Genomic DNA, 14,983 nt, shown 5'->3' on the forward strand with positions numbered 1-14,983 from the left:
AAATTCACAAAAGAAGAAATAAACATATGGGGGAAATTCAATCACAGTCATAATTTCTAAAATGTACATTAACAACAATCAAAGAATACCATGTTGGCTGATGATACTGATAAGGGAGTAAAGAGAATGACTATTTATTGTGCTGGAAAGATGTGGGGAGAAGGATACACTCATTTGTTGATGGCTGAGAATATAAATTGGTACAGACTTTTTAGAGGGAAATTTGGCTGTATGAAATGAAATCTTTTAAAATATTTATACTCTTTGACCTAGAAATTCCACCTAATTTAACCTAAGTAAATAACAAGACAAGTGCACAAAGAAATATGTGAGAATATGGGCCTTGAATACGGGCCTATTAAAAAATAAAAACAATATAAAAGCCTACCAATTAGCTTCATAAATAAGAACCTGTCATAAAGTAAAATATTATATAGCTATTAAATACTGATGTAGATTTATATTTCTGATATGATAAATATGCACTGTATAATGCGGGGTGTGGGCAGAAGTTATTGAATAGCAGATAAGTGTGGTACTATTTTTTAGTAAGCATATATGTGAAATACATCTATGAAATATATAAGTATTGTATATTTTACATATATACACAGAAATATAGTAAGCTTCAGGTGAATATGACAAAATATTAACAGTGCTTATCCCTGGGTAAAAAATTATAACTGATTTTTATTATTTCCTAACTTTTTTAACTCAAATTACTTATAAAACTAGTTACAAATATAATTTTATAGAATCTAATGTCTTAACCCACCAGGGTAACTATACATTCCACAACTATCGTGACAGTTGAAACAAACCACTCAAGGAGATCTTTATAAAAATGGCAAATTTCTTCTGGTCCTCTTTTTACTCCTTTCTTCTACATTTCCAGATGTATTTGCAAAGATTCTGTGAAAAGCTGCTTCATGCACCACCTGGGCTATCCAGGTGAAGAAAGAAAAGGTACTGTTCCTAGAAACATCTCTGCCAAAGACCATGGAACATCCACAAAATCTGATTGACTGAGCTCCCATTAGATACTGAGACACACCTCACTCCGCTCTTCACAGCAGCCCTAAGAGGTGGGAGCTGGAAACTTTATGCAGTGAAATTTCCACAAGAAAACACAGTGAGAACTCCTTGAGGAAGGAGCACTCTATGATAGAAGTGCTGGGAGTGTTGCGTTGGGTTTTCCCTCTGTTAAATGCTTTCTCCTGTAGGTGGGCTTTACCTGTACTGCCTTTTCCTTTAGGGCCATGAGCTGAGGAGGGCTGAAACCCCTGACAGCCCCCAGAAGCTCCACATGCCTGATGAATGTGTCTTCCTCCATGCAGAGCAGGTCCTGGGGGGCCCAGCAGGCATTGGCTTTGCCCAACCTGAAGATATCATCAGAAGAGGGGACCTCAACTCCACGGCAACCTGAAAACAGCGGGACACAGGGAAGAAACAGAGAACAAGAATTTCAGGAAATGTTAGTATGTCTCTCTATTGAAGTAAATGGTACTCTCTTCCAGTCGGGTTTATCCAGGAGAGACGTACAGTGTAGAACTGACAACAGGGACTCAGGGGCCAGTTTGAATCCCATTTCTGCCATTTCTTGTTAATTACCTGGTAGTAAAATCATGAAAATATCAATGTTTTGCACAGCCACATGCACAGAGTAAGAGCTTTGCAACATTACGCATAGACTTCAAGTTGTCTTGAGGGCAGCAGGAGCTGGTGGTAAGAGTTCTGGCTGTAAACTCAAATCCAAAGCTATTTAACCCCTCTGTGCCTCAGTTTCCTCAACTATAAAATGAGGAGAAAATTTTTGTGAGGACTAAATGTGTCACCACATATAAAGAACTTAATGTCAGGCCTACAATAAATACTCAATACATATTTTTTTTATTATTTATGCCACCTGCCTCCACCACCCCATATATTTACATTTGAAACCCAGAGTTAAGGGTTTCAGAATCATGAGGGAGGATGGCTCCTAAGAGTTGAAAAGGAAGATGATTTGTCCTCCATAAAAGCCATGGATGGGTTGTGGCCTTTCAACCCAGGAGAGAGGAGAAATTGACCTGTTGCTTCTCTTGCAATAGGAGAAACCACCCATTTTGGTCTTTGAATAACTTGAAACTAACCTGTTCAACCCAGCTACCCATATTCAACACAGAAATAAGATATTGTCTTGGCAGGGCTCCTTGTTTTAAGAACAATCCTGGTCGTCCCCATCCCACCTGGTGCTGACAGAGTCACTAGCACCACCTGTGGCCACTCCCTTCTCATTGTCTCTTCAATGCCAATTCAAAAGAACCTACACACCCCAATGTTCATAGCAGCACAATTTACAATAACCAAGTGTTGGAAGCAACCTAAATGCCCATCAGTAGATGATTGGATCAAAAAGTTATGGTACATTTACACAATGGAATACTACGCAGCAGAAAGAAAAAAAGAACTACTAAACTTCGCGACAGCATGGATGGAACTGGAGAGCATTATGCTAAGCGAAATAAGCCAGGGGGCGAAAGACAAATACCATATGATCTCACTTCTAAGCGGAACCTAACCAACAATACAAAGATGTAAGGAAAATAAGACCAGAAACACTGAAAGGAAAAGAAACCAACAGGGACAAGAGAGAATGAGCAGGGTGGCGGGGAAAAGGAAGGGAAGGGGAAAGTCAAGGAATATATAGCAAGGACTCATGGACAAAACCAAAGGGGACGGATTGAGGGAGGGAGGGCAGGGAAGGGGCAAGGGAAAATGGTGGGGGGAAGGCAGAGACAAATGTACTTGAAAAAATAAATTTAAAAAAATTTTCAATTACTAAAAAAAAGAAAAAGAAAATTCAATGGACTCCAATCAAGAAATAAAACTGGACCTGGTCAAGAGCACTGTGTGAATTCCTCAAACATTATCATAACCCACTTGAAAGGGACAGAAGACCCATCCCTCCTAGAGGTCCCCCTCCCCACTTGCCAATGAAAGCAGGAGCCAGTAACAGAACAGAACTAGAGGAACAGAATGGTCAAACAGTGCAACAGGAAGTTGGTCCTCTCACCGTTGTGTTCCCAGGCCTGGCACAGAGCAGTTGTTCAGTAAATATTTGTTGAATGACTCAAACACACATGCAAAAATTAACTAAAATGAAACCAAATTGTAATTCTGCTAATCCATCCATTACTATAAGCAGGGCAATAATTAATACGCAGAACCACTAATGGCAACTCTGACTACACACTGGTAACAGTGTCCTCTCCTGAGTGTAGAAAGACAAGAAGTGTTGCAGTGTGACAACTGAACTGTGAGGCTGTGAGGACAGTGGTCAATTCCACCATACTTGGGGACAAATCCAAGAGATGCCACCTATTAACCCTGCGACTTTGGCCAAGTCTCTTCATCTCTCTAAACTTCAATTTCCTTGTTCAATAAAGTGGGAGAGATCATAGTGCCCACCTCACAAGACAGAGGTGAGGATGAGATGAGGTATGGAGTAATGATCACCCATATATCAGATCACAACACCTCTTTCTTGAATTCCCCCTAGAAACTCTTACCCAGCGTAAAATCCAAGGTCCTTCCAGTTTCTTTACGAGGCCTTGCACAATTTTCCTTGTGTCCCACACCACTTCAGCACACTGGCCTCTCATTTCCCATTCATCTGCCACTCCTGTCATGCTTCCTTCTACCTGGAAGACTCCAAAATTCTAAATATCCACAGGCCCTCTCCCACATTCCCTCTGGTCTTTACTCAAATGTCAAGTTTTCACTGAAACATCCCTCTTCAAATTACAGTCCCTCACCCATACTCCTTGACTCCTTCCCTTGTTTATTTTCCTTCTTAGCACTTATCAACACACAACATACTGTAACAGTTGGGGATTGTAATAGTGGGAAATTTTAATCCACCTCATCATTCTTTTGACATTGTTTATGTAAATGCTGACTCTGATAAGTACATAAACAGCAGTTTGTATAAGAATCCTAGGAACTAACTTCAAAATGCCTGACCCTCAGGCATTCCAGCTCCAGGAGATTTGCTGAACTTCAACGATGGAGCCTGGATGATGTGAGGCCAGAATGACTAAACCAGGATGACACACACCAGACCATCACTTGCCTTATCGGAATGTGCTCATCTGCATGGAGAGAAGTTTGCAACCCCCTCCCTTGATCTCTTCGTTCTGTTCCCCTCTCCCTCCTTATAAAAACCTCTCTCTGCACTGAGAGGTGGAGACGGGCTTTGAGACAAGAGTCCCCCATCTTGCAGATGACCGCCATCTGCAAATAAGCCATTTTCCTTTACAATAGCACCTGTCTCTTGAGATTGGCTTTTGAAGCAGCAGGCAGCCAGACTTGCACTTGGTTACAGTTCTTAGTGACTCTGCCAGGACAGTGTGGACTCTGGTAAGGTTCAAAATGCCCAGGTTGGAGTCCCAGCTGACCTGTGTTCAGTTACAGTAGTACTGTGTAATTATTGTCTGGCTATTCCCCCATCCCAACCATTTGAAAGGAAGCTCTGCGAGGGCAGGGATTTTTGTGTGTTGTTCACACATCTCTGCTCAATGATTATTAGTTGCAGGAAAGAACAGAAGCACTGTCTGTCAACTATGATTATTACAATTATTATCAGGTCTGATTAATTTTGTCTCTTCCTGCTTGGCACAAGTCTGCACTGAGTAGGTTTACAATAATAATAAAAATACCTAACACTGAGCATTTCCTACATGCTAAGTACTATTGTGAACATGTTAAAAGTTTAAACCCATTAATCTTCACAATAACCAAATCAGGTTGGGACTTTATTGTCCTTGTTTTACAGAGGACAAACACTGAAGCACAGAGAGGTTAAAAAATTTACCCAATCACACAGCCAGTAAGCAGCAGACCCAGGGTTCAAAGACAGCCAGCCTGGTCCCAGCACTGCAAACGTAGCTGCTCAGCCATTTTTATCCCATTAAGTCAATCATTTTGAAACGCTTCTTGCACATGTCCACCATTAAACCACTAGCTTGAGTAAGTCATGTAGGATGTGCTTCCAAGTCACTTTACAAAGGTGTAGTTCATTGACCTGTAGATCTTTGCCTGTGGATTGTTTGCTTTGCAAACACTTCATCTAGTCCCCTAGATGAGGAGGCCTCCGGGTGCCAGCCGGCAACTCAGCCCAACACTCTGGCATGGCATGGGCTCAGGTACCCAGAAGCACTCACCAGGGCTGGGGGCTATGCTGGGGCTCCTTGCACTTCTGTTCCGAACAGATGCAAAGACAGCCCAAAGGAAATCTTTGGGGGGCAAGATCCCAACCATCTCAGAAGCTGTTTGTTGAAGGATATCAGGAAACTATGTGGGAGAGAGAAGACAAACAAGGAGGAGCAAATAATAATTAAAGCACATTAAACACAGATTGAAATCAAAGGTTAAGCTATAATAGTACTTATTGTCTCAGTTTTTTTTTCTTCATAGCAGCTTCTCATAGAAATTTGATCCCTAGCCCAACTAACATGGTCTCTACAAAGAATCATATAAAATTATACTTAACCTCAATAATAATTCAACAAATGCTCGATAATATAAGTATAGGTCATTACACAGGCTGGTCATATGTGTATGCACATGGCCCTGGTGCATGTAAGATTTGGAACAAACACACATGTAGAAAGAGCAGAGAGGTAGCTGAATCATAGCACACAGGCCATGCACCTCTGCGAGCAGACCACATGAAAAGGTCAGAGTTCAGTTAGCTGTCACTCACTCTCTTTTCCTGAACCATGGGCATCCTGGAGTGGAACTGGAAACACCTGAGCCCATTGGTACAAGAAGGAAGGTTCCAGAAAAGCAAGCTGGCAGCAAACCCAGTGGAGCACAACGGACTACATCTTAATGATAGAACACAGAAATACCTTTGTGGCAACAGAGCTTAATTCATCTCCTGAGAAAAGTACTAGAAAAGGTCCCAAGTCCTTGGTCATCTCAGCTGTCCAGTTCTGGGGGAGACTAAGAACAGATAATAAGCAACAAATTAAAACTATGCTGTTGTCCTTGCCCCCGGCATCCTTTTCTTTCAGAAATGAACTTTCTTAAGATGTGAGGAGACTGTTAATCACATGGTCCCACTTTCCTGGCCAAGGCAATGTGCATGTGATACAGGCTGACCAATCAGAACCATACCTAGGAATTTTTATGGAACTACTAGAGATGCTCTCTCTCTTTCTTCTGGTATCCCAAGAAGTAAAAAGGATATTAGAGGCAATTCCTATCACCAGTGGAGATAATAAAGCCATACCTAAGAACACAGAGCTGAGGGATTGGAGGAAAATTCCTGATGACATCATTTGAGCTCCTGGATCCAACCATGCCTGCAGTCCACCCTGGAGTTTTCCATTATGTTCAATTTCTAAACTCAATAAATTCCCATTTTGTAGTTTGAATTGAATTGTTAAATTTCTATCACTTACATCACACCATTTTCCTCCTCCCCTTCCTCATTAGAACAGTAATGATGTATCTATTTCTTTAAATTACCCTAAGAGTCTTCTCTCTTACAACAACACATTTCATCTTGAATTTGGCAGGATACTAACAGCACTAATACAGAACCTACTGTTGCTCTTACAGAGATCACAAAGGTCTACAGTGAAGTGCCTCGCACTGAATTTTGTGACATCTCTAAAGGAGGTCTGCCCAGCTAGTAATGTGAACCCCTCTCTTAGGACTAAGACCAAACCACCCCTGGCCAAAAAGCTCCCCCCTTATCTCTTTGATTAAAAATGTTATCCCACCAGACCATAAGCTCCATGAAGACAGGAACCACACTTATCTCACTAACCACTGTATCTTTGGTTCTAGCAGTAGAACCATTGTCGCATACTCAGTCCTATTTGCTGGGTACTGTTGTAAGTCCTTTGTGTGCATTAACTCAGTCAATCATCACAACAATCCTATGTGGACTATTACCATTCCCATTCTACAAATGCAAAAATAAAGTGCAAACAAATTAAGTAACTTTCCTCAGGTTCCACAGAGAGGAGATGATAGAAACAAAATTTTAACCCAAGGAATCTAGTCTCCCAACTCCATGGTCTTAAACTCTATATAATAGTACAGTGCCTGGGACACAGTGAAAGCTCCAAAAACGTTTGTCTAACTGTTGTCTGATGGTCGGAGCCTACTCAACTCTCTGACCCAACTACATAAAATTCTACATGGGAAAGAACCATTTTGTTTCCCCCAGGAAGCACTCACTCGCCCAGAGCTGACGGTGCCTCAATTATTTATATCTTTATCATTGTCATTATTATTGTGCCATAGCAACAATAATACTACCACCTCCTTGCATTTGTGAAGTGCTATCTTTCCAAAACTCTTTCCCTTTCCATATACCAAGGAGTTTGGGGACAACCATGTGAGGCCTGAAGAGCAGCTACTCTTGTTCTCACTTTGCAGGGAATCTGAGGCCAAAGGAGAAAGGTTGCATTTCCAGCATAAACATAGGATCAAATCATCCTGAGCAAGAGACTCTTGGTTCTGAGAGCAGTAGAGCCAGGGCTGGGTTTCTCTTTGCCAGCATCTACCACCCCTGGCGCTAAGCCCTGACCTTCCTCACCCGTGCTGCTCCAGGAGCCTGATCCTCACTGCAGCCTTCTGCTCAGGGCTGAGGTCTGTACAGTCTCTGAGGCTGTGCAGGAAAGTAGCCCAGGCCCTGGGGGACACTCCATGGTGGATGACAGCTGCTGGCAAGTGGCAGAGCAGGTTCCCCATGATGTCTACGGTGTACTCGTCAGCAATGGAGTTGTTCTGAAAGTGACAAGTGGAGCTGATGAGAACACCCAGCAGGACTCAAGATTGAGATCCCTTAAAAACACATCCTGTCCCCAAACCTCATAAAAATGTGTATCCCCTGACCTGTCATGGACTTGTAAAGATAGCACAGAACCTGATTTTACCCCAGGAAGACCTTATTTTACTGCTGGAGAGGCCCCATAGAGAGTGAGTGTGGACAGAAACTTGGCAGACTGTGAACACTAGGTAAGTGAGGGCTGTCATTGTTGTCTCTGCTTTGAGCAGACCCCAGCGTTCAACAACCATTATAATAACAGTACATAAATAATAAAAACATCCCCTCAAAGTTTGTATGGTTCTTGAAAGTCTTCAAAGCTTCTTCCTAACACAACAAATGGAGCTAGCATTTATTGAGTGCTTACTATAGACCAGGCACAGTTCCAAGTGTTTACAGGGAACTTGATCCATCATTCATCTTCAAAGTAACTGTAAGAGCTAAGGACTAATATCAACCCTTTTTAAAGATAAAGAAACTTCCAGCTCGTGACTAGGATGGTCTTCCCTATGATTCTTGGTATTAAGTAATGCCTTGTTTATTTCATGCCCTTGATAACGACTCCATAAGGGAAGTTCTCTTGCACCCATCTTGCAGACTGAGGCTCTGGAAGGGGAGGTAATTCCCCACAGCCATATAACCCATATAACTGATCACCAGCACACAGGCATGTCCGTGTTCTGTGCTCTTTCCAGTCCCCCAGAGTAGTCTCCCCTCATTCAGGCCCCAGAGCCAATGGCCAAGGCTGCTCCCACCTAGTGACTCAGAGCCAGCTCTGAGACAAACAGCAGGCTTGAGATCCCAGAAAGATCCCTTGAGGGTTTCCAGGAGGGTCATAGACATAGTCACTGAAGGTGTCACCCAGAAAGTTTCCTTACCAGGCATTGCTGCACTTTCTTGAGGACCACACTCTTTTTGTGGGAATCTAAAATGAAGGAGTCCAGCTGAATCTTTCCCAGGCTGATCAGAAAGGGCACACATCGGGAGGCTGGGACAGAAGCCAGGTAGTGAGTCCTGAAGAGAGATGGGGGAACCAAGAGAAGGAAGAGAGTGACTGCTCTGGATAGCCCCTGAAGTCAGGGCCTGATACCCAAGAACTTATCACAGGGCTCTTCTTTAAATGCTTGTTCTCCCAGTGATGTTGTGGCTCTTGTGGGCAGGTAGCAAGCCTCCCACCCATTGTGCTCCTTTCCTAACAGGCAGGAACCAAACTTCCTATCGTGCTCCTCGTCTGTGCCCCAGCAGCATTGATCACAGAATAGTATCTCTATAAACATACATTGACTGATGGACCTGTTGAGGAGAGATGAGGAGAAAAGGAAAAGGAAAAGTAGAAGGAAGGGACAAACAGGAAAGAGAATAAAATAGAAAGTGAGAAAGAAAACTGAAAAGGAGAGAGTGAGGAGAGCAAGAGAAATGACTCCCAATTCCATCATCTCTAGTCCAGAACTGACCCCTAAACTCTCAGCTGTATATTCTCAACAGATGCAATATCACCTCGCTATGGGGCAGAAACTGGTTCAGGGGGGAGAAGAGAAGGATTGAAAATAAGGTTATTTCAATGATTTATGACCCATCAAAGATCAATCCTACTCATCTAAATTATTCCTTATCATTTCTCTCTTTAGGGAGAAATGAAATTTTCCTCCTTAGGAAGGCAAAAATGAAATGAAGGTTAAGAAAGACTTCTCTAGACCCACGTGCCATCATCACTTGACTGTTTCAAAACCAAACTCAAAATGTTCTTCCTCCATGCAATCCCAGACTCCTTTCTCCTTTGACCCCAAAATGTCACTGCTATCTCCTTACTAATACCCAAATCTGTTCTTGCCTCTCCATTCGCAGTACCACCATCTCATTTATATGTTCATTTGTCCATTCATTCACTCAGCAGATATCTACAGAGCATCTACTGCATGCCAGGCACTGTGCTGGGGATGAGCTACAACCATGAACAAAAGCTGAGGGGCAGGTCCCTGCTCTCAGGATGCTTCATTCTAATTGTGGGGGGAGGGAAGAAAAAACACTGAAACCAGCAGATAACCAGATATTTCAGCTACTGATAAATGTAGACAATGATAAATGAAAAAGAAGATGATAAAATGGCTCTGCAGTGGAGAATGATGGGGAACAGCAGGAGAGGCCCTACTAAGGCAGTGCTAATTGAGCTGAGACTTGGATAAGTGGAAGGAGACAGCCATGCCAATGTGCAGGTTATAGAAGTAAGCTTCCACTGTCCCCCTCCTCCCAGCTGAGCCCCCTGCATTCCGTCACATAGGCAGTGGTGATGATCTTTCTGAAGCATAAATCTGAAACATCTCTGGGCATCACATACTCCTCCCTGATCTGACCATCCCTTGCTTCTCTGACCTATGTCTCTAACAACTACTCTGCAGATGCATACCTTGCATTCTTCTGAACACTTCACTTTCCTTACCCCCTGCCAGACTGAACATCCCTTATGCCCTGGCTGGGGTGTCCACCTTGAACTCTCTAACCCCACCTCATTCTTCAAGCTTTAGTTCAGTCTCAACTGACTCTACAGTCTGAAGAAGATATTCCCTCTTCTGTTCCCAGCGTCCATAACCTTTTCCCATGGTACAGTACCTGACTTTGGGGAATCACCTCTTTACTCTAAGTCATTGTGCTTTGCGGTGGAGCCCATTTCACTCTTAGCTCCAAAACTACCCATCCTCCCAATCCCAGCATTGGGTCAAGGAGAGCAAATTGGCCCAATGTAGGCCAAAGAGAGTTAACCCAAGTCTTACTGAGGAGCATGGGAAGAGAGGGTCTTTCTTTTGCCTGAATATAAAACCAGGAAGGTGTGAGCTTGGTTCTTCCAGGGGTCACCACAGAGAAAGAATCTGTCTGACAGAGATGCCCATAGAGGAAAGCTGGGCTAAGATACCACCATTCTAGCCCTTGTATCTAGCCATGCCTGAAATCCAGCCCTGGACTTTCCAGTTCCCTGAACCCAAAATTTGCCTTTTATTGCCTAAGCCAATAAAAGATTCTGTCACTTTCAACCAAATAGTAACTTGATATTATAATTGGCTTCATGCTTGTCTATTTTCCCCCATGAGATTGTAAGTTCTTATAAGGGGAAAATTTAGTTATCTCTAAGAACCAATCCATAGTAAGCACTCAGTAAATAATTGTTGAATGAATGAGGACAATAACAGCAAGAGAAAGAAGAGGGAAACAAGTGTCCAGACCATATTTTAAAAGCAGGGTTGTCCCGCAGGCCTGAGTGCCCACACAAACCAGGAAAAATCCCCACAGCTCATATCAGCCCTGATTGTCCTGGAGCTTGGGCACAGCTGCAAGGTCAGCCCAGCAGGACCTGCTTCACTGGCCTGGGTTGCTTTGGCTTTGGTTTATAAACAAGAAAAAACAATGGTCTGAAATATTTCAGAATTTAATTCTGAAGGCGGGGCTCAGAATTTAAATCCTGGTTCTCAAGGCTTCATTGCTGAAGGCACCATCCACTCTGCCTCTGGTTCCTCACAAAAACCCAGGGGGAGAGAATCACTTTGGTTTGGGTGAGTCCTACCAATCTTACTGCTGAGCCAGAAAAAGGGGTGCTGATGTTCACTTACGGGAGCACAGCTAAGAGGAAGGGCTGCATAAAGGGCCTGGAGACCTCCCAGTATTTCCACGCCAAGCAATTAACCTGAAAGATTAAAAAATGTCTAGACATTTAGTCAAATAATAATAAGAGCAAACAAGATTGTGCTTTCTGGTGCCAGGCACTATTTGAAGCACTTTACATATGCTTATTTATTTAATAGAACAGCCAGTGGTGTAGGTACCACTCTTATGCCCAGATTATGGATGAGAAAACTGAGGTAATAGAAAGAGGAACACAAATATTTAAGTATGAGAATGCTCACCACAGTTTTGTTTATAACTGCAGTAAAGTGAGGTATCACCTTAATGTCCTTCAGTAGGGGTCTGGTTAAGTAAATTATGGTATATCCATACAATAGAATACTACACAGCTATTTTATTTCCACATAGTAGATTTATATCTATAATATGGAATGTCCATGACCTATTTTATATACATACACATGTGTGTTGTATATAAAGTTAAACAGAACAGTGTATACAGTATGAGTTCATTTGTGCTTTTTAAGTTACATGTAAATATGTTTTACATCAAAAAACTCAAAGTCAAGAGACAACCTTTCCCTGTAGTTGCCCCTGGAGCAGGTAGTCTCAGCCCCAGCCCTATTGACATGGGGTGGGGTAGCCCTTTATTGGGGGCGGGGGGCTGCCACCTCCATCCTGGGATGTGAAACGGCAGCTCTGGCCTCTGCCCACTAGATGCCAGTAGCATCTCCCCCAAGTGTAACAACCAAGTGTGTCTTGAGATAAGGCCGAAAGGTCCCCTGCTGAGAACCTCTACTCTACGGGAAATTTTACTTTCTTTCTATTTTTTATACAATAATTACGTGTTTTTAGCAAAAATATAAATAAAGAAGGCATTTTCTACTGTTCTTGTATTTGAAGGTTCTAAGAACTGGGGAAGTCCAGGTAAGGAGCTTTGTTGGGGCAACTGTTCCTGCTCAAACATGTAGGTCTTCCTCCAGCCACTGCATCAGTTATTGACTTCCCTCCCTGCCTGGGTGAGGCATTTCATATAGTTCAATGGTTCTTACCAGGAAACTTGTTAGAAATGTAAACTATAGGGCATCACCCCAGACCTACTCTAAGATAAAGTCTGCAAGTGGGACTCTGCAATCTGTATCTTTTTAATGGTTTTATTGAGTTATAATTGATATGCAAAGAACTACACTGTACTTTATGTGTACAATTTGTTGAGTTTGGACATATGCAAATACCCCTGACACCACGACTTCAATCAAGGTCACAGACATGTCCAACACCTCCCAAAGTTTCCTTGTATCCTTTTGTTTTTGTTTTTGTGAGAAAATCATGTAACATGAGATCTACTCTCTTAAATTCTGAAGTGCACAAAACCACATCATTAACTATAGGCACTATATTGTACAGCAGAGCTTTAAAATCTACTCATGGAGCAAAAGCAACACTTTATAGCAAATGAACAACTCAAGCCTTCCTGCTTCCAATTTTCCCAAAGTGTTAAAGAGTGTCCATAACCATTTGGAAAAGGAAGTTTTAAGTGAAAAAGAAAACACTCTTAAAGCAGTCTTCTGTTCTTGGCCACCTCTTGCAAGGGTAAGAATGTTGGATGAAGGAATGGCCTTCACTCTCAGGAGAACATAATTATGAATACACAAAATGCTGTACCTCCCAACTGTATTTTAAGGTTCAAATGAGAGTATGGAATAACCAAGCTGTGGAAACTCTGACTGTGAAGACATGTGTAGCTTTAAGAAAGAAACTGGAAAAAGCCTGGCTCAATATTTGACCCCACATCATCATTTGATCAGAATAATCCTGGCATGAATATCTTAAGATGCCAATCAAGGCAGAGTCAGCAATTAGGGTAGGAAGAAACAGAAGCAAGAAGGTACCTGGTATGGTGAAAGCAGAGAGAGGTTGTTCTCAAAATACTGGAAAATGGCCAAGAAGGAGTTGGCACTCAAGGCATCGATGTGGGAACACGTCACGCCTTTAACCAGCTGCCCTGCACTAGAAAACAAGATCAGGGGCTGGGAGAAGAAAGGGCTGAGTAAGACAAGAAACGAGGAGAAAGAGAAGGCAGAGCTGATTTGACATAGGCTACCAGCTCTCCCTGCTGGGAAATGAGGCTCCAAAGAGCTTGCCAGCTCCCAGGCGGAGTTACAGTCTTCTACCTTAGGAGCTCCTCGGGCCTTCTGGTGGTCTTTGACAGACGCTCATACAGGAACAAGGCCTGAGGGATGAGAATGATGACCAGTGTTGATGGGGCACTCAGTCACTGTGCAGAGCACATGCTTTGCCGAGCACCATGGAGCCCTATGGGGAAGGCACACCATAATCCAATTTTACAGATGGGAAGATAGAGGCTTACCAGGCTCTGTTACTTGCCCAGGACCATAAATGTTAAGTGGCAGAGCTGGGATTTGAACTGGTGGCAGAGCACTTGTGGAACTCCTGCTCTCACACCCAGCCATTCCCTGTACTCTAGGAGGTGAATGAGGAGCTAGCTTCTGGGTACTTCCTGTGCTGTATGTTGCCACTGCCCAGTTAAGGACCCTCTGCAGCCCCTTTTCCATCTCCACCTTATAGTTCCCAAACACTCCCAAGAAGCAAAAGGAGATGAGAAGGATAAATAGACCAGGATGGGCTGGTGAAGCCAACTATATGATTAGAAGGTGGGAACTTCCAGGCCCAACCCCTGATCTCCAGGAAGGGCGGAGGCCTGGAAGTTCAATTAATCACCCATGGCCAATAACAGGATTCTGAAAGCTTCTGTCTTTCTGAATATGTGGAGATTTGGGGAGAGTGGCACTTGGAAAAGACATTGAAACTCCACACCCTTTCCCCATACCTTGTCTATGCATCTCTTCCTTCTGGCTGTTCCTGAGTTATATTCTTCCATAATAAACCAGTAATCTAGTGAGTAAAATGTTTCTCTGAGTTCTGTGAGCTGCTCTAGCAAATTAATCAAGCCCAAGGAGGGCATCATTGGAACCTCCAATCTATAATCAGTCAGTCAGAAGCACAGGTGACAACCTGGACTTGCAACTGGCATCTAAGTGGTGAGGGTCTTTTAGGACTGAGCCCTTAACCTGGGGAATCTGATACTACTCCAGGTAAGCAGTGTCAGAATTGAGCTGAATTGTTAGTCAGAACTAATGTCAGAAAAGTCCTTGTTAGTGTGGGGAAACCCCTTACACACACTTCAGAATTGATGTCAGAACCCTTAGTGTCATACTTGACTCCTCCGAAGCTCCTTTTCCTTTAGGACAGTGGCGTTGAATCCAGATTCCTTCCTTAAATCGAAGAGAGACACTTCCTTAAAGAAAGCCCCTTGTATTTCCACAACACTGGGGACAGCATCTCCTGCTTCAATAATCTGCCAAAAGTGAGAAAAAACATACTAACAGCCTTGTAGATGGTGCACTGAGCTTTGAGTAAAGGCCAGGCACTGTGTCAAGTGCTTCCTGGGCAATAAAACCCATTGAATCTGCTCATCAAACCAGTGAAGTGGGAACTATCATTATCCCCATTTTACAGCTA

At 43.0% G+C, this 14,983-nt stretch overlaps 1 protein-coding gene across 1 annotated transcript in view; it reads right to left on the reverse strand.

Moving 5' to 3' along the window:
• The window catches only part of OTOA (otoancorin), a 67,318-nt gene that overhangs the window by 15,911 nt on the left and 36,424 nt on the right, over window positions 1–14,983 (reverse strand). Inside the window, exons 14-22 of the mRNA XM_054580934.1 lie at window positions 14,679–14,819; window positions 13,615–13,673; window positions 13,333–13,450; window positions 11,428–11,501; window positions 8,707–8,842; window positions 7,598–7,788; window positions 5,895–5,988; window positions 5,205–5,334; window positions 1,235–1,422 (exon numbers count right to left, since the gene is read on the reverse strand). Coding sequence (XP_054436909.1) covers window positions 1,235–1,422; window positions 5,205–5,334; window positions 5,895–5,988; window positions 7,598–7,788; window positions 8,707–8,842; window positions 11,428–11,501; window positions 13,333–13,450; window positions 13,615–13,673; window positions 14,679–14,819 — 1,131 coding nt within the window. The remainder of the gene's footprint in view (window positions 1–1,234; window positions 1,423–5,204; window positions 5,335–5,894; window positions 5,989–7,597; window positions 7,789–8,706; window positions 8,843–11,427; window positions 11,502–13,332; window positions 13,451–13,614; window positions 13,674–14,678; window positions 14,820–14,983) is intronic.

This window comes from Pteronotus mesoamericanus, unplaced genomic scaffold (assembly GCF_021234165.1).
Source record: "Pteronotus mesoamericanus isolate MK-2021 breed Mesoamerican mustached bat unplaced genomic scaffold, CSHL_Meso_final contig_64, whole genome shotgun sequence".
Lineage (NCBI taxonomy): Eukaryota > Metazoa > Chordata > Mammalia > Chiroptera > Mormoopidae > Pteronotus > Pteronotus mesoamericanus.